The following is a 22,950-nucleotide window of genomic DNA, read 5'->3' on the forward strand; positions in this document are numbered from 1 at the left end:
ACCTTCTGGGTGTGTGCCCACTGTCCTTTGTCCTGCCCCTGGGCACTACTGACCAGAGTCTGGCCCCATCCTCTTGTCCCCTACCTTTTAGCTCTTGCTGAGCACTGAGAAGATCCCTTCTGTGGCTGCTCTTCTCCAGGCTCAACAGCCTCAAGGCTCTCAGCCTTTGCTTCTTGCAGAGATTGCTCCATCCCTCTTAGCCTTCCTTGTGGCTTTCTGTTTGACTCTCTCCAGTTGTTCCTTGTCCTTTTGGAGCTGGGGAGCCCAGAGCTGAACCCAGTGCTCCAGCTGTGGCTTCAGTAGGCCAGAGCAGAGGGGGAGGGCAGTGCAGAAAGAGCAAAAGATGTGGAACCTGTTTAGATTTCATCTAGAAGAACTACTCCACAAAGCACCAAACTAATCAAAGAACAGATCTGCTGTGGAAGAAAGAAGCTGATTGGTGATTTATTCTGTAGCATATCAACAGTGATCAAGCCAAACTCCCTTCAGTTCAGCATCCCTCTCAGCAGGCTGCACATAGGCTGATCAGGTGTCTGCCAGGGTCATGAAACAAGTCAAATGCAGCTCAGTGATCTCAGCTCTCAAGCTGCTTTGCTGAGTCTCATTCTGCTTCTCTTGCAATGGGCAGTGAGTCAAAGCCCTGAGCTGTCCCACTGTTTCCAGAGATCCCAGTAGGACCAGACAGAAGTTAAACTGCATGCTGATAGAAATTAAATGCCTCTTGGTGTGGGCAGAGCTGGCAGAATGGTGTCTGCTGTCAGCATTCCTGCCCAGGGAGGTGTTGGAGTTGTCATCTCTGGAGGTGTTCATCAAACAGGTAGATGTTGGGGCATGGCTTAGTGGGAATGGTGGTGTTGGGTTGGTGGTTGGACTTGATGACCTTAAAGGGCTTTCCCAACCTTAATGTCTCTATGACTGCTGCACTGTCAGACCAGTCAGTGCTACTGGTTATTGCATTACACCCAGCAACTGGCCTGGAAGTGGCTTCTCAGGGCTGGCAAATCTCTGTTGTCCTTTTTCACTGCCCAGCCTCAAAACAAAGAGCAAATTCCATGCAGGAGACAAATAGACAAACTCTGCTCCTGCCCCAGGCCTCTGCTTGTCTGCAGGGAATTTGCCAGGAGCCTCATTTTGTGGGATGGTGACAATCAAAGCAGAGATGTGGTGAGCATGGAGCTGGAGGTGGCAGTGTCAGAGAAGCACTGGCAGCAGCGAGCTCCCCACAGCTGCAGTCAGTATGGCCAGCAGGCAGCAGGAGAGCATGGACCCTGATCCTAGGGGAAGACACAAAGAGATGCATTATCCAGGCAAACAGCACGTGGGAGCAGGCAGGGCAGGGGAGGTGTGTTGGGATTCAGGTATCACAGAGGGCCCCATGGGTCAGGACAAAGCTTTTGTGACGTGACCCATCCCTGTGCCCCAGCTAGAAATGGCACCAGGCAGGGCTGAGTCTGTCCTGCTTCAACCAGCATAGAAGGGGTTGGGGTGGAATAGACCTTTAAGATCACCAAGTCCAACCCTTACCCCAGAACTGCCAGGTCACCACAAAAGCATGGCCCTCAGCACCTCTCTGTGGCTTTGAAACCTCTCCACTACTGCCCTGGGAGCCTGTTCCAGGACTTGACAACCCTTTTAGGGAAGAAATTGTTCCTCCTGTCCAACCTAAACCTCCCCTGGGGCAACCTGAAGCCATTTCCTCCTGTGACTTATTCCTTGGGAGAAGAGACCAAGCCCCACCTGGTTCCAACCTCCTTTCAGGTAGTTGTAGAGAGACAGAAGAGCTCCACTCATCCTCCTTCTCTCCAGCCTGGACACTTTCCAGTTCCCTCAGCTGTTCTCCAGACCCTTCACCAGCTTTGCTGCCCTTCTCTGGACCCCTTCCAGCCCCTCAATGTCCTTGCTGGAGTGAGGGTCCAAAAGTGGGCTCAGTATTCGAGGTGTGGCCTGAGCAGTGCCAAGTGCAAGTTGGATCAGCTACTGTTTGGAGACACCATCCCTGGAGGTCTTCAAGAGAAGACTGGATGAGGCACTTGGTGCCATGGTCTGGTTGACTGGACAGGGCTGGGTGCTAGGTTGGACTGGATGAGCTTGGAAGTCTCTTCCAGCCTGGTTGATTCTATGATTCTATGACTTCTGCCTCACCACCAGATCCTAAGCTCTTCCCAGCTCTGAACATTGACAACTCACCAGGTTCAGGTTTCAAGTTGATGTATCCATTGGGTGTTGGTGGCTCTGGCATGTCTGGGGGTGTTTCTTTAGTGGTGGTGGTAGTAGTAGAAGAAGGTTGGAGAGATGTTGGGGGGGTTCCAGTCTTGCAATCCAGCGTTGTAGTCTTGGCCGTGGAAGAGACAACACTGCTGAGGGTGGAGCTGGGGACTGGAGTGGGCTTAGAGGGAGGATTCGTATCTGTGGTTGTGGTGGCAGCAGGTGCAGTGGTGGAGTTAGGGATAAAGGTGCTAGGAACACTGTGGGTGCTCGGGGTGGTGGTGTTCTGGGTGGCAGGAGCAGGGTGGGTGGTACCTCCAGGTGCTGGGGGGCTCACAGATGCCAGTGGGGTGCTGGTGTTGTGGGTGGTAGAAACTGGGTTAGGAACAGTGCTGGTGGTGGTGTTGGGCTCATGTGTGGGAGCAGAGGGTGGGGCAGAGCTGGGAGAAGTGGTGTTTGGGTTGATAGTGCCAGGGGGAGAGGTGGCTTTATGTGAGGTGGTAGACTGGTAGCCGGAACAAGGGGTGGTGGTGGTGGTGGTGGTTGGAGGGGGTGTGGAGGTGGTGGTGGTGGTTGGAGGGGGTGTGGAGGTGGTGGTTGGAGGGGGTGTGGAGGTGGTGGTTGGAGGGGGTGTGGAAGTGGTGGTTGGAGGGAGTGTGGAGGTGGTGGTGGTGGTTGGAGGGGGTGTGGAAGTGGTGGTGGTGGTTGGAGGGGGTGTGGAAGTGGTGGTTGGAGGGAGTGTGGAGGTGGTGGTGGTGGTTGGAGGGGGTGTGGAGGTGGTGGTTGGAGGGGGTGTGGAAGTGGTGGTGGTGGTTGGAGAGGATGTGGAGGTGGTGGTGCAGGTGGTGGTTGGAGGGGATGTGGAGGTGGTGGTAGTGGTCGGAGGGGGTGTGGAGGAGGTGGTGGTGGTTGGAGGGGATGTGGAGGTGGTGGCTGGAGGGGGTGTGGAGGTGGAGGTAGCAGCAGTGGGGACAGTGGTGTAGGGGTGGTGGGTGGTGGGGACCATACTCGATACAGCAGTAGGGCGGCTGCTAGTGGCAGTAGTGGTGGGGAGGGTGGTGGGAGCCGTAGGGACAGCGGACTTGGGGGAGGTAGTGGCTGTGGCAGTGGGGCGAGGAGAGGAGGTTGTCCCCATGGCAGTGGGCTCTGGGATTCCCCCTTGCAGGCCTAGATTCAGGAGGTCCAGTTCCTTCTGGGGCTGCCTCTTCAGCCAGCGCATCACCGAGCTTTCGTTTTCAGCCTCCTTCAGGTCTGAGAGGTTTCCTCCGAGCAAGTTCCTCACGTCTGTGACGCTGAGTTTCTGCGAGGTGACAGCAACAGCACCTCTGATCAGCCTCCCAGCCAGTGCACCTCAAAGTGCTTGTCCAGCTGCAGGGTGAGCCACAGCTGCCAAGAAGGAAACTTGGCAAGGTCAATGAGACAACGTTCGGTGAGCTGGCAGCCCCCAAACCTCGCTGCTGAGCCTGCAGCAGGGTAGAGGAGATGTACCTCCAGTTCATCAGGATTTAGGGCAAGAAAGGTGTCTATATCCATGTCTATGGCAGTGCCAGCTTCAGCCAACTCTTTCAGATCTTCTGCTGGAGCTCCACCTTCAAGAAAGCATATGGGGCACCTAGACACGTGTGGGCACTTCCACCACTTCCGACAGAACCTTTGATGGAGGCTGCTGGATGTGGCTCCCTGATATGTCTGATGGATGGCTAAACCCCTCTGGCACAGTATCACAGTATCATCAGGGTTGGAAGAGACCTCACAGATCATCAAGTCCAACCCTTTACCACAGAGCTCAAGGCTAGACCATGGCACCAAGTGCCACGTCCAATCCTGCCTTGAACCGCCCCAGGGACGGCGACTCCACCACCTCCCCGGGCAGCCCATTCCAGTGTCCAATGACTCTCTCAGTGAAGAACTTTCTCCTCACCTCCAGCCTAAATTTCCCCTGGCACAGGAAGAGGTCTCCCCTTGTACTCTGCCCCGGTGAGGTCACCTTGAGTGTTGGGTTCAGTTTTGGGCACCTCATTATAAGAGGGATGTGGAGGTGCTGGAGTGGGTGCAGGGGAAGGTGGCAAGGCTGGTGAAGGGCCTGGAGAATAGGTCTTATGAGGAGTGACTGAAGGAGCTGAGGCTGTTTGGTTTGGAGAGGAGGAGGCTGAGGGGAGACCTCATAGCTGTCTACAGGTACCTGAAAGGACATTGTGGAGAGGTTGGTGCTGGTCTCTTCTCATAGGTAAATGGTGATAGAACAAGAGGGAATGGCCTCAAGCTGCCACTGGGTAGGTTTAGACTGAATATTAGGAGCAATGTTTTAGTGGCAAGAGTGGTCAGGCAATCAGCAGTAGAGCAAGAGACACAGTCTCAAGTTGTGCTGGGGGAGGTACAGGCTGGATGTTAGGAGAAAGTTGTTGGCAGAGAGAGTGATTGGCATTGGAATGGGCTGCCCAGGGAGGTGGTGGAGTCACCATGCCTGGAGGTGTTGAAGCAAAGCCTGGCTGAGGCACTTAGTGCCATGGTCTGGTTGACTGGCCAGGGCTGGGTGCTAGGTTGGACTGGATGATCTTGGAGGTCTCTTCCAACCTGCTTGATTCTATGATTCTATGAATGAGCTGCCCAGGGAGGTGGTGGAGTCACCAACCCTGGAGGTGTTTAAAAGTTGTCTGGTGCTTGGGGATATGGTTTGGGGTGAACCTCATTAGAGTAATGGGTTGGGCTTGGTGATCCTGAGGGGCTTTTCCAACCACAACGTTTCTGTGTTTCTGTCCCACCCCCATGTGGTGTCCAACACCCTCAAAGGAGGGTGAAGAGTCAAACACCTACCCAGGTATGGTCGTATCCGGCAGTAATAGGTTCTGATGGTGCTGGTCTGGTCAGCAAAGGCTTGCTTAGATTTCCTGTAGAGCTTCTCCTTCTTGGCTTGAGAGCAAGAACTAATGTTTAGTTGTCCAGCAGTCCTAGGGAGAGGGAAGGTTACAGGTTAGAGCTGAGGCCACCACTCCAAACCACAGCTAAACCCCTTTTGTTGCATGGTCTGTCCCTGCTCATGCTGCTGGTGGCTCAGACAGCAGCTAGGAGCAGAATGTGGCCATGCCACCATGCTGCCTGCAAGTGAGCACAGACAAAAATGGAGGAGGAGAATAGAATCAGAGAATAGAATCAGAGAATGGTTTAGGTTGGAAGGGACCTCAGAGATCATCCAGTTCCTAATCCCTGCCATAAGCAGGGACACTTCCCACTGGAACAGGTTGCTCAAGGCCTTATCCAACCTGGCCTTGAACACCTCCAGGGAGGTTGTGGATCACAAAATGTGATCTATGATCACATTCTGTGATTCTGTGCTCCACAACCTCCCTGGGCAACCTGTGCCAGTGTCTCACCATCCTCACTGGAAAGAACTTCTTCCTAACATCCAGTTTCAGTCTCCCCTCTGCCAGTTTAAACCCATTCCTCCTCATCCTGTCAATCCAAGACCTTTTCAATAGTCCCTTCCCAGCCTCCCTTCAGGCCCCCTTCAGATGCTGGAAGGGCCACTCCAAGGTCTCCTGGAAGCCTTCTCTTCTCCAGGCTGCCCCAACTCTTATAGCCTGTCCTCATAGCAGAGCTGCTGCAGCCCTCTGAGCATCTTGGTGGTCTCCTCTGGACTGGCTCCAACAGTTCCATGTCCTTTTTTGTGTGTGTGGGCTCCTTCCCCATGGCCTCAGGAGCACTGTAAGGCTGAAGAGACCCTTGAGAAGAGGCTTACCTGAGTGCTTCAGGAGGTAAGGCTGCAGAGATCCTTGAGAAGAGGCTTACCTGAGTGCTTCAGGAGGTAAGGCTGCAGAGATCCTTGAGAAGAGGCTTACCTGAGTGCTTCAGGAGGTAAGGCTGAAGAGACCCTTGAGAAGAGGCTTACCTGAGTGCTTCAGGAGGTAAGGCTGCAGAGATCCTTGAGAAGAGGCTTACCTGAGTGCTTCAGGAGGTAAGGCTGCAGAGACCCTTGAGAAGAGGCTTACCTGAGTGCTTCAGGAGGTAAGGCTGCAGAGATCCTTGAGAAGAGGCTTACCTGAGTGCTTCAGGAGGTAAGGCTGCAGAGACCCTTGAGAAGAGGCTTACCTGAGTGCTTCAGGAGGTAAGGCTGAAGAGACCCTTGAGAAGAGGCTTACCTGAGTGCTTCAGGAGGTAAGGCTGAAGAGACCCTTGAGAAGAGGCTTACCTGAGTGCTTCAGGAGGTATCTGCTCGATCTGCTCCTCCTGCAGCTGGCACAGGTTTTCCCCACCCATTCTCTGAAGCACAGCCCCACTCCAGCTGCCTCCCAGGTCCAGGTACATGCTGATCATCTGCTGGATCTGGGAAGAAACAGTTCAGGGGGTTGGATGCAGACTAGGGAGGAAGATGCTGCCGGTACAAACTGGTGTGGGCAGCAAACCCCCCATCCCACCCTTGGACAGTGCCTGTGCCCCAGGTTTGGGAACCAAGCAGTCCCACTTCGGGGTTCACCAGCACCTGTCCCTCATGGGTTTACCTGAGCATCATTGCATTTGCCATCTGCTTCGTTGAGCAGGGCCAGGAGAGTGTCACTGGATGTCACATTCCACTGGCTGATCTCCTCTGCTGTGTACAGGCATGACAGATCCCCCAGCACCTTCAGCTGCCCCTCTGGGATCCCATTCGGGTACACCTGTGGGCCCAGGGCAGAAAAGGGGCTCAGAGATGGGAACAGAGGCAGAAATGGGCACAAAGGACCCACTTGGGCACCTTCATGTCCATTCTTTCTTGCTCAACAAAGATTATTGTGTCCAGGTCTGAGCCCCTCTGTTTAAAAAAGGTGTTGAGGTGCTGGAAGGTGTCCAGAGAAGGGCAGCAAGGCTGGGGAGGGGCTGGAGCACAGCCCCTGTGAGGAGAGGCTGAGGGAGCTGGGGGTGTGCAGCCTGCAGAAGAGGAGGCTCAGGGCAGAGCTCATTGCTGTCTACAACTACCTGAAGGGAGGCTGTAGCCAGGTGGGGTTGGTCTCTTCTGCCAGACAACCAGTGACAGAAGGAGGGGACATAGTCTCATGGTTGTGCCAGGGGAGGTCTAGGCTGGATGTTAGGAGGAAGTTGTTGGCAGAGAGAGTGATTGGCATTGGAATGGGCTGCCCAGGGAGGTGGTGGAGTCACCATCCCTGGAGGTGTTATAAAGGAGGCTGGATGAGGCACTTAGTGCCATGGTTTAGTTCATTAGAAGGTGCTGGGTGCTAGGTTGGGCTGGATGATCTCAAAGGTCTTTTCCAACCTGGTTAATTCTGTGCTTCTGTGATTCCTACAGTGAGTCTGGCCCAGCCCAGGGCTAATGGGGGTCTGGAGGGTGCCCTGTGTCACTCATCACCTGCTTCAGCCTGTTTTTCACCACCAGTTTGAATTCATTGGGTAGAGGCAGCTCCATCAGAAGCTCCAGGTGTTCTTTAACAAACTCATTGCTCAGGCAGAGATCAAAATCCTCACTGTCTCTGTCATCGATGATGAAGTCCAAGATGGTGCTGGGTGTGACAGGTGTGGATGTGCAGCCTGTGGGCAGGGAGGGTATGTCAGCAGACCATGGAATGGTGGAGGCTGGAAGGACCTCTGGGGATCAACCAGTCCAAAGCTTCTGCTAAAGCAGGGCACCCACAGCAGCTTGCCCAGGATCACAATGCCCAGCTGGGTTCGGAAGCTCTCCAGACAAGGAGACTCCACAACCTCTCTGGGCAGCCTGCTCCAGGGCTCCAGCACCCTCACACCAAACAAGTTTCTCTTCCTGCCCAGATGGAACCTCCTGAGTTCTAGTTTGTGCCCCCTGTCCTGTCACTGGACACCACTCACCAGAGCCTGACCTCATCCTCTCGCCTCCTACCCTTTATCTCTTGCTGAGCATTGATCAGATCCCTTCTGGGGCTGCTCTTCTCTAGGCTCAGCAGCTCCAGGGCTCTCAGCCTTTCCTCATACAGATATTCAAGCCCCTTGGTCATCCTTATAGTCTCTGTTGGACTCTCTCTGGTATATCCCCATCCCTCTTGAACTGGGGATCCCAGAACTGGGCCCAGTACTCTAGATGGATCCTCACTAGGGCAGAGTAGAAGGAGAAGAGAACCTCTCTCGACCTGCTGACCACACTCTTCTGAATGCACCCCAGGGGACCACTGGTCTTCTTGGCATGCCCTCCCTGCCATGGCACCCTAGAACCCCTCAGAAGTCTTTTATCCCTCCACTTCAGCTCACTCACTCTGGGCCACTGCTTACCCAGGTAAGAACAGCCTCCCCCTGCCCAGGACACTGAGAGGACATCTCCTCCATCTCTCCAGTTACCTTATGGGAACCCCACAGCTTTCTGCCCAGTCCTGCCCCCTCCCTGGGGACACCCAGGTGCCATCCAACTAGCCCAAGGGCATTCCACCCCCCCAACATCTCTGAACTGGTCCAGACCAGGCGTGGTGAGGGGGAGGACTCACTTTTAGCGTTCCTCTTGCGCCTGGGGCGAGCTGCAGCTGGTGGTACCACCAAGGCTCTGAGGAGCAGCAGGGACTTCTCCCGCTGGGAATGCCCCTGCCTGCTGTATGCAGCCTTGATGCTCCTGCCAAAAGCCTCCCGTGCTTCCTGCCAGGAAGAGCAGAGGGTGCTGGGTGAGTGGTCCCAGGGCTCCTCTGGCTGATGGACAACTCACCCCAAGCGCCAAGGAGAGGGCTCACCTTGGCCACCAAGCTCAGCGTGGTCTGGTTCAAAGCCAGCACCAGCGGCCCCAGATGCTGCAGAGTCTGGAAATCCCAGCTCGAGGGATCCCTGTGACCATTAAGAGAGTCATGGAATGATGGAGGCCAGAAGGAGAACATCAAGTCCAATGCCCTTGCTAAAGCAGGTATGCCCAGCTCAGGTTGCACAGGAACAGGTCAAGGAGGGATTTGAAAGTCTCCAGAGAAGAACTCCACAACCTGCCTGGGCAGCCTGCTCCAGGGCTCCAGCACCCTCTCAACAATGCATTTTCTCCTCTTGTTCAAGTCCTAGTTTGTAGTCATTGCCCCTTGTCCTGTCACTGGGCACCACTGACAAGAGCCTGACCCCATCCTCTTGACTCCCCCCACCCCCCTTTAGCTGTTGTTGAGCACTGATTAACCCTTCTGGGGCTGCTCTTCTCCAGGCTCAGCAGCCCCAGGGCTCTCAGCCTTTGCTCCTCACAGAGATGCTCCAGGCCCCTCAGCATCTTCACAGCCTTCACTGGAGTCTCTCCAGTAGTCGTCTGTGCCTCTGGAACTGGGGAGCCCAGAACTGGACACAGTACTGACGAAGGACCAGCTCAGTGTCCTCATGGATACACCATCCCTCTCCTCATCACCTATGCCTGTGAGAGCAGAGGAAGGCTCCTCACCCATACACTGTGTCCCCACCGAGGAGCACGGCATTGAGGGCATCTTGCTGGGCCCCTGTCAGTGCTGAGCAGAGCTTCAGGTTCTCCAGGACACCAGGAGCTGAGGCTTTGATGGTCTCAGGCTCCATGTCGCACACCAACGCCCCGAGGCTGCGGAGCTGCTCAGGGTCCAGCTGGCTGCTCCTCACCCCCTGGGAGAGACACATTGCCCCTTGTACATCACCTGGGAGGGGTGCAGGGTCCCCAGCCACCCCCAGCTGGGTCCCCCACTCACCAGGCAGGCCAGTGCCCGCTGCAGCAGCTGGGTCCGGCGGGCTGAGCCCCTGGGCAGCAGCTCCAGGTCCCCGTGGGACGCCCGAGTGTAAAACTCCTTGCAGGTCTCAGCAGGGACCTCAGCCGAGCTGTGGGGAGAGAGACAACGTGGCAGGGAGGAACAGGGCAAAGGGTACATCATGTCCAGGCAGGAGAGCTCCAGTGATGCTTTTTGTGGGCATGGGGAAAGGAGTTTAGAACTGTTCCTTCTAGGTAACGAGCTGCTGAGTTGCATGGGGCTAGAGGTCTCCTCTTACCCTCGGGAGGATGTGCTGGGCACAGGACTGGGGTTGCCCAACACCGTGCCATGGCCAGTGTGGACCCAGGCTCAGAGAGAAATGAGGTAAGGAGAGCACCAGGGGATCTGCAGGGTTGGAAATGCCCTGCATGGGTCCAAAGGTGCCTCCAGATGGAGTAGACTTTCACAGACTGGATTAGGTGGAAAGGGACCTCGAAAGCCCATCCAGTCCAACCCCCTGCAGCCAGCAGGGACATCTCCAACCAGATCAGGTTGATCAGAGCCCCTAACATCCTCATCTGGAATGATTCCAAGGATGGGGCATCTCCCACCTTTCTGGGCAGCCTGGGCCAGGGTCTCAGCACCCTCAGTGGCAAACACTTCTTCCTTCTCTCCAGTCTGACCTCTCTAGGTTCAAAGCCTCACCCCTTGTCCTGTTCCAGCAGGCCTTGCTCAAATGACCACAATCTCTTCTCTCCATGTGGAGCTCCCAGTTGCCCCAGGGCCGTGCTGGTGAAGCCTGGCTGGCCCAGTTTGGCACCAAACCCACAGCCATGGGCTGCCCTTGATACTCACTTGAAGAAGAGCAGCAGGTCTGGTGGGTACCCCTTGAAATCCACAGTCAGGTTCTTGGCAGCAAGCAGCCTGGCCAGGCAGGAGAGCTGGGCATGGAGAGAGGATTGTCTTGGCCATGCTGCAGTACTGAGACCCCCTTCACTGCAGCACCCCCCATTTCCCTGTGCCCTGTTGGGCTGCATGGGGTTTGCAGCACCCCCCCTGCTGCCCCTGCCCACCTGGGCACTGCTGAGCTCCACCGTGGTGTTTTGCAGCCCCTGGGCAAACGCCAGGACGTCGGCAGCGGGCAGGTTGCTGGCTGGGAGGCATGGGACATCTTGGACAGTCAAGGATGAGAGCCTGCAGTTGGGAGGCACAGTGCCACTTCACCACCCTCCTTAGCTCCCCAGCACCCCATGGATGATGAACTCCCTCGTTCCCCTGGGAGACCTCCTTCATCCTGACCACGGCTGTGTGGGGTAAGTGGGAATACCATGGGGGGGGGGGGGGGGGGGGAGCATGAGAACATCCCCTGAAGTGGTGCCACAGTGGTGTCCTACCCATGAGATGCCCTTAAGATCATGGACTGGTAGGGGTTGGAAGGGAGCTCTGGAGATTGTCCAGACCAACCCCCCTGCTGAAATAGGGGCACCCACAGCAGCTTGCCCAGGGTCACAATGGCCAGATGGGTTTGGAAGCTGTCCAGAGATGAAGATTCCACAACCTCTCTGGGCAGCCTGCTCCAGGGCTCCAGCACCCTTTAGTTCAAACGAAACCTCCTGAGCCTTGGTTTGTTCCCATTGTCCCTTGTCCTGTCATTGGCCACCACTGATAAGAGCCCACCTTTGGGTGAGGGAGAAAGCAGCAGAGCCTGTGTTTGAGCTCAGGGGAGGCTCCTGCTGCGTCAGCCCCAGGAAGAGGAGGAAATTCTTGGTGTGTTTGTGCTACAACAAAAGCTGAAGCCTCAGCCAGCTCCCAAACCGGCTGCGCAAGGCTCTAAATCCTCTCCAGCCCAAGCGACCTGTCACAGCAGCTGTGACATGGATGGGGGAGAAATGGAACAGCTCCCATGCCAGCCCCACTGCCTGCACCCCCCCTAGACCCCCTCCCAACTCATCAGGGATCCCAGCCAGGGCTGATACTTACTGGGCATGTGGCTCGGTGGTGGATAGAGCAGCTCCGACCATCAGGGCAGCCTGGGGAGGAGGATGGGTGAGGGATGTCCAGCTCCACTGAGGATCGTGGGAACAGGCTTTGAAGGCAGGGACCAAGCAGGGAACGGGCTCTGACCTGGCCAGGTGCTCCCAGACTGGCAGCTGCTACCCACAAGCAGCTGAGCACTGGAGCAGCCCTGAAGCTGCCCTGGGTCACACGTGGGGACAAAAAAGCCACCACAGGTGCTCCGAGAGTGAAGACCCTTCAGCAGTGGGGCTGTCCCTGCTGCCCCAGGGCTGAGCAGTGCTGGGTGCCCAGCAAGCTTAGGACTCAGCCTTTGGTTTGGGAGCAGGGTGAGGAGGTGGATGGGTGATGGATTGGGACGGGACAGGACAGGGACAGGGTTGCATAAAGGGTCAGTGAGGAAGAAATGGATTTGACTGCCTGGAGACAAAGAGTGGGGGAACCACAGTAGCTCTGCTGCTCCTGGCATCGGCTGTGAGGTTTTGGCAGAGCCTGGACAAATCTGAAGCTGGAAGTCACTCACCACTGCTGCTTTCACCAGGTCCAGGGAGAAACCTGCAACAAAGTGGGTTATGAACCGTCTGTGCCCACATGTCCGTGGTCAGGAGTTGCTCTACAGCAGCTCCAGGGTTAGAGCCTGGGAAGGGCTTTTTCATTGGCAGCTTGATAATGTTTGGTGGATGCTGGTGAACACTGTGCAAGGAGCATCCCTCTCAACACCTGCAGCCTCCACCTGCAACCCAGGGGGTGCCTCGGTGTGGGGTTAGGAGGTAAAATGGGATGAGGCCACCGCTGGGAATCTGTCTGTGCAGATCTCTAACCGGGAAAAACTCCCAGTGGCTGTGGGTAGTGATGGGAGCATGAGGAAAAGCACAGGGAATGCCAAAGCCACGAGGGTTGGGAATGAAAAGCAATGGGGCTGGAGCAGTGCCACGGTGGAAGGGGGTCCTGGGGCAGGGCCACCTTTAAGAGGACAAGGTGTCACTTACAGAGGTAGAGAGTGATGGCTGCTGGGGCCAGGGCTGCCTGCATCATGCTGCTTGTGCCAGGGCTTTGTCTTTGGTGCAGGCTGGACAACCAGGAGCTGTGTCCCACGCTCTGGAATGGTGCTGGCTGGCTGCTGGGGTGGGGGAGGCGCTGGGGGTCCTGCAGCCAAGCCCCTCCTCTGATGCTGGGGCTGGAGCTGTGGGGTACAGCAGCTCAGTACCTGCACCCGTGCCCTGATCAAACCCCCACGCAACTACATCCTATCAAACAGAAAACTGCATTCCCCACCTGTTCTGGAGAGAAACTCCACCAACAAATCATCCTCTTGGGCACCCAGCCTGTGCCTGCAGGGAGTGGATCCCCCTCTATTCACCAGCCCCACACAGGACCACTGGCTTTGTGCAGAAAACCAGTATAACCCACTCGAGGAGCACCAGGTGCTGCTCTCCTCATGTACCCAACTCCACATCCCTCAGGAACTACAGAGGGATCAGAAATCCCTGCTGCAGAAATATCTGCTCATCATTGCCCACAGCAAGCAGCTTCTTGCCCTGTCAACTGGGGCCATTTCTCCACTAATTCTCAGCAGCAGGCAGCTCAGGTAGCTTCTTGCCCTTCCAACTAGAGCCATTTCTCCACTAATTCTCAGCAGTAGGTAGCTCAGGTAGCTTCTTGCCCTTCCAACTAGAGCCATTTCTCCACTAATTCTCAGCAGTAGGTAGCTCAGGTAGCTTCTTGCCCTTCCAATTAGAGCCATTTCTCCACTAATTCTCAGCAGCAGGCAGCCCAGGTAGCTTCTTGCTCCACTGCCTCTCAACAGCATGTAGCTCAGGTAGCTTCTTACCCTTCCAACTAGAGCCATTTCTCCACTAATTCTCAGCAGCAGGTAGCTCAGGTAGCTTCTTACCCTTCCAACTAGAGCCATTTCTCCACTGCTTCTCAACAGCAGGTAGCTCAGGTAGCTTCTTGCCTTTCCAACTAGAGTCATTTCCCCTCTAATTCTCAGCAGCAGGCAGCCCAGGTAGCTTCTTGCTCCACTGCCTCTCAACAGCATGTAGCTCAGGTAGCTTCTTGCCCTTCCAACTAAAGCCATTTCTCCACTAATTCCCAACAGCAGGAGGTAGCTCAGGTAGCTTCTTGCCTTTCCAACTAGAGCCATTTCTCCACTGCCTCTCAGCAGCAGGTAGCTCAGGTAGCTTCTTGCCTTTCTAACTAGAGCCATTTCTCCACTGCCTCTCAGCAGCAGGTAGCTCAGGTAGCTTCTTGCCCTTCCAACTAGAGTCATTTCTCCACTGCTTCTCAGCAGCAGGTAGCTCAGGTAGCCTCTTGCCTTTCCAACTAGAGTCATTTCCCCTCTAATTCTCAACAGCAGGCAGCTCAGGTAGCTTCTTGCACTTCCAGTGAGTCATTTGTCCTCTAATTCCCAACAGCAGGCAGCCCAAGTGGCTAGAACTAGAGTCATTTATCTTCTAAGCCTCATCCCTCACCCCAAATCCCCCCAGTGACCTCACCAAGCTGTGCTGCTCTCCGTCCAGGGGGACTGTGGCTGGGGGCCGGAGGTTTGGTGCTGCTTTGCTGGGGCAGGTGCTGAGTGGTGGCTGGAGATGGGCTTGGCACTTATCTGCTGTGGGGTGGGGATGGTGCTCTGCAAACTGGGTGTGACGTGGCAGTGTCTCAACAGTGTTTTGTAAAGCTGCTTTCTCTCCTGGGTTTGGTTTGATTTGTGGGACTTTGGGGTTTGGGGTTTTTTTTTTTCCTCCTTTGAAAGGGTCACTTTGAAGTTTGGGGTAAATAAATGACATTTCTGGGCTCCTGCTGGAGGCAAAAGGTCCTCCCAGTTAGTGAGAAACCTTCAAGCTGGTCAGGGATGTGTTTGATAGGGTATTTAGGGTGTAGAATGTGAGTTCTTGGTAGTGGGGGCTCAGCACACTTCTCCTATTCTCATCATTTTGGCTTTGACCAGGGATAATCAATCCCATTCCCTTTCTTACAGCTTTCTTGCCACTTCTGAGCCTGCTCTGAAGCATCATTCAGCACATGCCACGAAGAAGGAGACTAAAAAGCAAGGACTCAAACCCCCTTCTGCGGCTGTGTGATGCAAACCTGGAGGACCCTGATGCTGTGTGGCAGCAAATTGTGGGATCACAGAATGGTAAGGGCTGGGTGGGACCTCTGGAGATCAGTGTCACCTGAGTATGCTGGGCAGAGGGAAGGGTGGCAGCAGTTGGCTGGGCTGGTTGCCTGGCTGCAGCCTTTCCTCAGCCAGGTTTCAGGGGGCACCACCCTTTGCCAAGGTGCCCAGGGACCTGCTGGTGCAGCGTTGATCAAGGTTTGGCATCGCTCAGTGCTCCCAACCAGTGTCCCCATACTGAGCAACCGGTCCTGCAGCACCAGGGCTTGGTCAACCCCTGTGGGTGTTTCTGGTTTCTATTTTGGAAGGATTTGCTGAAAAAAGAAATAGCTCTGGAGCAGGAAAATTAGAGAAACTTGTTTGCTATGAGGTGCAGGTGGGACACAGCCCCTGCCTCGGGCTTGCTGGCCAGAGGTGGCTGAAGCAGGCTCCCTTTGTCCATCACCATGTCCAGCACATCCTCATGGAGCTTAAAACTGACTCTGAAACAACCTCAGGAGCAAGCACAGGAGCATCCACCCCAAATCCAAATGGCCTGAGAAGCATTTGCTCAAGCCTCTTTCCCTAGGAGTCTTGGTGGGTTGGTGGTGGGCTCCAACTGCATTTTCCCATGCTGGGTGGGCTGGAAATCCTCTCCCCTTTTAACCAGCCACTCCTCTGGCCCTGCCACGTTTATAGTCTTGAAAACCTCACGACCTGAAGACTGCAAATGATCCCTTTGGGTCTTCATTCACTTCTCCAGCTGCTCCAGCCCAAGGAATACTGTTGATGTACAGGAGTTAGGCAGACATCACAGAATCATAGAACTGCTTTGGTTGGAAAAGCCCTCTAAGATCATCCAGTCCTATCACCAGCTCTGCACCACCACGGCCATTAAACCATGTCCCAAAGTGCCATGGCCACAGGTTTCTTGAATACCTCCAGGGATGGGGACTCCATCACCTCCCTGGGCAGCCTGTTCCAAGGCCTGACCACTCTTGCAGCAAAGAAAATTGTTCCTGATCTCCAACCTAACCCACCCCTGGCAGAGTTTCAGGCCATCTCCTCTATCACCTGCTAGGGAAGGGATCAGAGACCAACCTTCCCTCTGCACTCTCTAAACACCAGCAGCCCCAGGGCTGCTCCTCTACCTTGCCAGTGTTTTGAAATCAGGAACTTTTCTTCTGCTCTTTGGCTGGGGACAATCCCAGCTGGTGGTGTTGGCCAGGATGGGCTGTGGGCAGGGGCAGGCTGGGTAAGGACCAGGGCACTGGCCTCTGCCCCAGCCACCTTGGGCATCCTTGGCCATCTGTGGCAGAGTTACTAAATCTAGGAGACCATTCAAAAAGATAGTCCTGGTGGTTTCAGCCAGGAGAAGAGGCCAGGAGGAGCATGGTGCTCACAGAACAGGTTGGCCAGGTTGGAGCCCCAGGGATGGACTGGTCTGGGCTCATTCCTGGAAACCCCCAGCACTTCACTGGCCATGCTGCGGCAACTCACCGACCCAGGGGACTAAAGACCAGAGGGTGAACTGCAGGACACACAGACAGTGGTTTACTAAGGCCATGTGCTACAAGAAGAAAGGGTCACCAGAAGCTGGACAGAACATCACAAGACACACACAACTCCCATCACAACCCCCTGGTCCAAGTGCAAGGGTGGATTCACAGGTGATGCAGCAAAGGCTCCGAGGCAGAGAGGAGGCAACAGGACTGGATGCAGCACGGAAGACAAGCTGGGAAGGGCACCTGGAAGACTCTCTGCAAGGTGAGGAAAACATTGCTCCATCTCTGCTTCCTGCACTGGTGGGTCAAACTGCAATGCACAAAGGGTGATGGGTGGTGGAGCGTGCAAACTGTGGCGTGAGCACTGGGTGCCAACCCTCCCCGCCACTGATGGTCCATCAGCGTCCATCTCCTTGTGCGTGGGCACTGCTGTGTCCCCACTGCCTTCTCCCATTGACCTCTGGCCTCGCAGTCAAGGGCAGCCTTGTGCCAGCCGTGTCCCCTGCCACGCAGCAGGAACTGTTCCGGGGAAGGGGAGGCTGCATCCTGCCTCCGGTGCTCCAAGCGTCCCCTGCGGCTCTTCAGGTCCTCCTGTGCACGTCACCCACGTCCATTCTTTGGCAAACAGGTTTAGAGTGGTGATTTACTGCTTCAGGACCCACCTGTGGCTGCCTCTCCACCCTCCAGCCACTCCTGGCAGATGGGATGGGCAGGGATGTGGCCTGAGAGGAAGGAGGCAGGTCTCCTAATCCTCCAAACCCTGCTGAGCTTTCTGCCACCAGCTATCGAGCCCACGGTGCTCACTCACTGCCCAAGAGCCAGGCACCATGGCTCTCACCCTGCAGAGGACAGCAGCACTTGCACCGAGCCACAAAGCTGCAAAAGCAAGGTGAAGGTCAGCTCCTCCCTGGCCATGCACGGCAAGCTTGAATCCAGCAGCATCTGGAGACACAAGCGCCAGGTGATGCAACACCCCTCGGGGCTTTGGTGACCTGCAGGTTGAGTTCACTCACAGGGAGAGGGCTGAGACACTTTAATCCCCCTCGGGGTGGAAATATTAGTTGTGTGAAATCTCTGTCAGGTGCACCTGAAGTAGCACAAGGCCCGTGGGATGACAAGGACTCTGGGCATGTGCTGCTGTGCTGGTTCAGCACCAAATGCCACAGGGCTGTGTGCTCTGGATGCCACAAACCTCAGCCACCCTTGTCCCACCCTAGCCCACGCCTCTGCCCTCTTCTCCTCATTTGCTAAACCACAGATTCATAGAAATGGTTTTGGTTGAAAAAGACCTCCAAGACCAGGGAGTGCAACCACCAACTCACCACCACCATGCCCACTAAACCGTGTTCCACAGTGCCACGTCCACACACTTCATTTGAACACCTCCAGGCATGGTGACTCCACCACTTCCCTGGGCACCCTGTTCCCAGGCCTGACCACTCCTGCAAGAAATTTCTCCTCATGTCCAACCTAAACCTCCCCTACTACAGCTTGTGGCCATTTCCTCTCGTCCTATCACTTGTTTCTTGGGAGAAGAGACCAACCCCCACCTGGATCCAGCCTCCTTCTAGTGAGCTGTAAAATGCCATAAGGTCTCCCCTCAGCTTTCCTTTCTCTAGGCTGAACAAACTCAGTTCTGTGAGTTTCTCCTCATCCTACCTGCTCTCCAGACCCTCCAGCAGCTTATTGGATCTTCTCTGGACCTGCTCCAGCCTCTTAATGTCCTTCTTGTAGCGAGGGCCCAAAACTGAACCCAGGATTCAAGATGTGACCTCAGAAGGCAAACAGGGTGGGAAGGTGACAATGAACTGGCATGACAGAAAAACTGATTGGCATCTTTGAAAGCTTGGCACCAGCATGAGCCATGATCCTTCCTGCTCCTCACACCAGTCCTCAGTCTGAAATTGGAAGGAACCCAGCTTCAACCACTTCCTCAGCTGCTCCTCTTGCTCCAGAGTCCTCCCGAACTGCCACTCAAAGGACTTGTCCTCAGAGCCATGCCACGGGACCAAAACACGACACAGAAACCCCATTGTCTGGGGTAAAGCAGTGAGGGACTTGTGCCTTCTGATCTCCACCTCCAGGGCAGAAGTGGGTGCTAGGAAAAGGCAACATTTGGAGAAGGAATAGCAACATCTAGTAGAAAAGCTTTGGGCTGCTGGCTGTCTGACCACAGAAGTACCAAAATAAGCTCATTTCTGAGACCACCCGTATTCCAGAACCACTAAAAGACTAAATTCTTCTGATAGAAGCTGGCAACAAAGAGGTTAAAATCCATTGGAATCAACTCAGCCACCAAAAACCCCACACATGGGCTGAGGTGGGAAGGAAGCCAGTGGGCAGGGAATGGACCCGGACCCTTCCTGTGCCCATCGCACAACCCAGCTCCACAGGTACAACACCTGCAGCCATCCCAGGACTAGGGGGGGCTATTGGTGCCCCCAGGCTGCCCTTCAGCCTGCTGCTCTCCCAACTCCCACACCAGGTATGTGCCAGTGAGCATAGCAAGCTGGGACCAAGGGGGTTGGGGATGTGCACACTGAAGCTGCACCTGGAATGTTCTCCCCTCCCGTTTTAGCACCTCAGCAGTGGAGGGCTGTGGATATGTCCATTGTACACGTGGCAAAGGCAGTGCTGGTGCTATCCTGGCTGTGCCCAAGCCCCGGGATGGGGATGTGAAGCTCTAGGGTCACTCTAAGCTGGTAGGTGACACACTGCCTCTGCTGCTAAGGCTTGGAATGAGGAAAGGAGCATCCAATAGCCAGATGGATGACTTGTGGGGTACAAAATCAACCCAGCCTGATAGAATCTGCCTGGTCCCAGCCCCAGAGGTGAGGGAAGACATAGCACAGAGCAAGTGCAGGCGTGGAGTCAGCGCTGGGCTCCGCAGGGACCCGCTGGGACAACAATGGAGCACTGGGCTGGAACTGCAGAGATGTGGTTTGTGCTCACTCCAGAGCCCACTCGGCCAACCACTGCTCACAGCACACGCGCTGCTCCTCTGCCTCCGGGCTCTTGGCTTCGTCCTGTGCCTCCTCTTCTCCACCACCAAGCACGGCTTCCTGGTTCTGCTCCTCTTCCTGCTTCTGCATCACCTTGTCCTTCAGCTCCTGGATGGTCTCATCCAGCTGGTGCACGACGTGCTGTGGCACCCAGTTGCTGTCCATCGCGGTGACGAAGGGGTCGGGCGCACAGACCTCGATCAGCTCCTTGCCGGTGGGGATGCGCAGGTAGTAGGCATGCAGCATCATCCTGTAGGGTCTGCTGTCCTTCCTGTGGCTGTAGGTGAAGTCCCCAACGATGGGGTGGCCGATGGCGCTGCAGTGAACCCGGAGCTGGTGAGTCCGACCTGGGAGGAGAGAGGGAGCAGGGTGTGGGTAGCAGGTCCAGGGAGGTTCTCCTCCTGCACTGCTCTGCCCTAGCGAGGCCACAGCTGGAACAGTGGCTTCAGTTCTGGGCTTCCCAGGAAAAGAGAGGCAGGAACTACTGGAGAGAGTCCAGTGGAGGGGCCTGGAGAATCCCTGTGAGGAGCAAAGGATGAGAGTCCTGGGGCTGCTGAGCCTGGAGAAGAGCAGCCCCAGAGGGCATCTGATCAGTGCTCAGCAAGAACTAAAGGGTCAGGGGCAAGAGGATGGGGCCAGACTCTGGCCAGTAGTGCTCAATGGCAGGACAAGGGGCACAAACTGGAAGCCAAGAGGTTCAGTGTGAGAGTGCTACAGTCCTGGAGTAGGCTGCCACAACAAGTTGTGGAGTCTCCTTGTCTAAACCCAGCTGGGCATTGTGATCCTGGGCAAGCTGCTGTGGGTGCCCTGCTTTAGCAAAGGGGTTGGACTGGATGATCCCCAGAGGCATTGTGCTGGGATTGTGTCAATCAGGACACAGGTTATCTCAGAACCCCTTGGTGAGGGCACAGTGGTGCAAGGTGATAACGCACCAAAAGGCTTTTGTCCCCTTAGTCTGAGAACTTGAATCCTCCTCAAGCTCAGTGGCTCTCAGCCCTGCTCAGCTCTTTCTAGGCTTCTTTCTTATGCTACTATGCTGCATCTGAGGTCCAGGTCCCACTCAGCACCTCTACGTCCTTCAGCTGCCCCAACTCAGCATTTCATGCTCTTGGGGACAGGTTCTGTGCTGTGCCCAGCCTCATGGGCCACCCCAAAGCTCCTAGGGCTGCAGCCCACCCTGTGCCCACTCCGGTGGCACCAAGCTCCCACCTGTCAGTGGCTGCAGCAGCACTTTGGTTACAGGATCTCCGCTGTAGGACCCATGCTCAAGCACGATCAGCTCTGATTGGCAAGGCTTGGGATTGTCACAGCCTGCAATGAGATCCAGATCAGGGTCAGCTTCCCCCAGCATGGCTCAGGTGGGCTGGGAGGGGTGTGGGAGCTGCTCACCCTCCGTCCCGTCGATGCACATCATGTGGGTCATGCCCTCGGTGGTGTTCTTCCCAATGGCGTAGCTGATGGTCATCCGCCGCTGGCCGACGTGGCCCCTGACCTGCAGGAGAGAGAGGGAAGCTTGGAAACCCAGCCCCAGAGCTTGCTCCTCAGCAGCACCAGGAAGACCAGAAGCAGAGGACAAGCTGTGGTTTCGCAAGCTCAGAAGGTAAGTCATAGAATCAGACTCACATACTGGTGTGGGTGGGAAGGGAAAGCAGTCAGCAGGGACATCCCCAACAGAGCCCCAGACAACCTGGCCCGGAAGGGTTCCAGGGATGGGGCATCTCCTACCTCCCAGGGATACCTAGGCCAGGGTCTCACCACCTTCAGTGTCACATTTCATCCTTCTCTCCAGTCTGAATCTCCCTCTTTTAGTTCAGACCATCACCCTTTGTCCTGTCCTAACAGGTCCTGCTCAAAATTCTATCCCCAGCTTTGTCCCCTGAAGTACTGAAGGGGCACCAGAAGGTCACCCTGGAGCCTTCTCTTCTCTGAGCTGAACAACCCCAGTTCTCTCAGCCTGACCTCACAGATGAGAGCTTCCAGCCCTCTCATCATTGCTGTGGTGTCCTCTGGCCCTGCTCCAACAGGTCCATGTCTCTGCTGTGTTGAGAGCTCGAGCTGGCCCTGGCACTGCAGGTGGGGTCTTGGCAGAGCACAACAGAAGGGCAGAATCCTCCCTCTGCCTCTGCTGCCCAAACTGCTGGGGATCAGCCCAGGACAGGCTGGCTCTGGGCTGGCAGCACATGGTACCAGCTCATATCCAGCTTTTCACCTTCCAGCACCTCCAAACCCCTCTCCACAGGGCTGCTCTCCGGTGCTCCATCTCACAACCTGTGTTGGTACCAGGGGTTGCAGGACCTGGCACGTGGCCTTTTTGAACCTCCTGAGGCTCACACAGTCCAGAAGCAGGAGCTGGCAGGGCAGACTCACCAGGGCAAGATAGGCTTTGGTCACCAGCCTCTCTTTAAAACACTTGTAGGCGCTTCCCGCTGCCGCTTTGTTGAGCGCGACGCACAGCGCCCCACTGGTGGAGAAGTCAAGCTGGTGGCAGAACCTGGGGAGGAGAGGGGAGGCAGAGGAGCATCGCTGGGCACTCGGGCAGTGTCCCCATCCCAGGCTGGCTCAGAGGCAGGGCAGAGCCTGCTTCGCTGCCCAGCTGCTCACCTGAAGCCGTAGTAGGTGTCGGGGTCAGCCAGCTCTGGGAAGCGGTGCTTGAGCTGGCTCTGCAGGGTCAGGGTCTCGTACCACATCTTGCTGTCGATGCGGATGTCCCAGTGCTTGTTGACCACGATGAAGTCCGAGCTCTGGTACAGGATGGACAGGTTGTCGATGGTGCCCGGCTCCATGGCCAGCGCCCTGCGGGGAGCAGGAGAGGCAGTGAGGGTGAGCTGGGAGGGCCTCCAGTCACAGCTTGGGGAGCAAAACGACCCAGTCAAGACAGGAGGCAGGGTACCCTCAGTAGGGCTGGAGGTGTACTGGCGCTAGTGCCACTGACCGTCACGCTACGTGTGTCCGAGAGTGACACTGACGTCACAGCACAGAGGTGCCAGAGCGACAGTAACACCACGTGTCCAAGAGCGATACCGATGTCACACCACACGCGTCCAAAAGTGACACCCGAAGGGTCTGCCAGCATCACCAGCGTCACCCCCTGCAGCTCCCACCCCGGACCGGTTCCGCAGCCACTGTCCCAGTGTCACCGCTTACAGCTCTGCCACTGTTCCGCCGTCACGCGTGGAGGCCCCACAGCCGCTCGGTGCTATGTCCGATTATCCTGCCCGACGGTGGAGCTCAGCCTGCCCCAGGCTCTTGCCCCCCCTGACCGCCTTCTCGCTGGCGTCCCGGTGGGGACATGCTGGGCCGAGGGGACGTGCACGCAGAGAGAACGCGGGACACGGCGCAGTGGACACAGGACATGGCGCAGGGGACACGCAGAGCGGCCTGGACGGCGCTACCCCTCCCACGACCCTCGGTCCCCACCCCCGGGACCGACCTGCAGCGCCGTCGCCGGGCCGGGCCGGCCGGGGGGCAGCGAGCGCCTACATCGCATCCCCCGGCGGCGCCTTGCCGCG

At 56.2% G+C, this 22,950-nt stretch overlaps 2 protein-coding genes across 2 annotated transcripts; both read right to left on the bottom strand.

Annotated features, from left to right (window-relative positions):
- Positions 1–1,191: 1,191 nt before the first annotated feature.
- Positions 1,192–12,872, bottom strand: LOC135180380 (mesothelin-like protein). The gene is made up of 13 exons (XM_064152735.1): positions 12,855–12,872; positions 11,805–11,854; positions 9,554–9,703; positions 8,876–8,970; positions 8,643–8,783; positions 7,544–7,722; positions 6,702–6,857; positions 6,392–6,525; positions 5,020–5,153; positions 3,694–3,794; positions 3,214–3,505; positions 2,188–2,691; positions 1,192–1,274 (listed from the first exon to the last, which is right to left on the bottom strand). The coding sequence occupies exons 1-13, from the start codon at positions 12,870–12,872 to the stop codon at positions 1,192–1,194; spliced, it is 2,037 nt and encodes a 678-aa protein (XP_064008805.1).
- A 5,381-nt stretch (positions 12,873–18,253) lies between these two features.
- RPUSD1 (RNA pseudouridine synthase domain containing 1) lies at positions 18,254–22,950 on the bottom strand. The gene is made up of 6 exons (XM_064153513.1): positions 22,872–22,950; positions 22,043–22,234; positions 21,809–21,932; positions 20,831–20,933; positions 20,651–20,752; positions 18,254–19,788 (listed from the first exon to the last, which is right to left on the bottom strand). The coding sequence occupies exons 2-6, from the start codon at positions 22,222–22,224 to the stop codon at positions 19,388–19,390; spliced, it is 912 nt and encodes a 303-aa protein (XP_064009583.1). The 5' UTR covers positions 22,225–22,234; positions 22,872–22,950; the 3' UTR covers positions 18,254–19,387.

Source organism: Pogoniulus pusillus, chromosome 13, assembly GCF_015220805.1.
Source record: "Pogoniulus pusillus isolate bPogPus1 chromosome 13, bPogPus1.pri, whole genome shotgun sequence".
Taxonomy (NCBI): domain Eukaryota; kingdom Metazoa; phylum Chordata; class Aves; order Piciformes; family Lybiidae; genus Pogoniulus; species Pogoniulus pusillus.

Excerpts from the sequence above, each read along its gene's own strand:
- LOC135180380 (XM_064152735.1), bottom strand. Across the intron at positions 8,784-8,875 it reads GAGCTTGGTGGCCAAGGTGA|CACGGGAGGCTTTTGGCAGG; the intron begins GCCCTCTCCTTG and ends CCTGGCAGGAAG. Across the intron at positions 3,506-3,693 it reads TAAATCCTGATGAACTGGAG|AAACTCAGCGTCACAGACGT; the intron begins GTACATCTCCTC and ends GTCACCTCGCAG.
- RPUSD1 (XM_064153513.1), bottom strand. The coding sequence starts at position 22,224 with ATGGAGCCGGGCACCATCGACAACCTGTCCATCCTGTACCAGAGCTCG. Across the intron at positions 21,933-22,042 it reads GACACCTACTACGGCTTCAG|GTTCTGCCACCAGCTTGACT; the intron begins GTGAGCAGCTGG and ends TCTCCTCCCCAG. Across the intron at positions 20,753-20,830 it reads GTGCATCGACGGGACGGAGG|GCTGTGACAATCCCAAGCCT; the intron begins GTGAGCAGCTCC and ends ATCTCATTGCAG.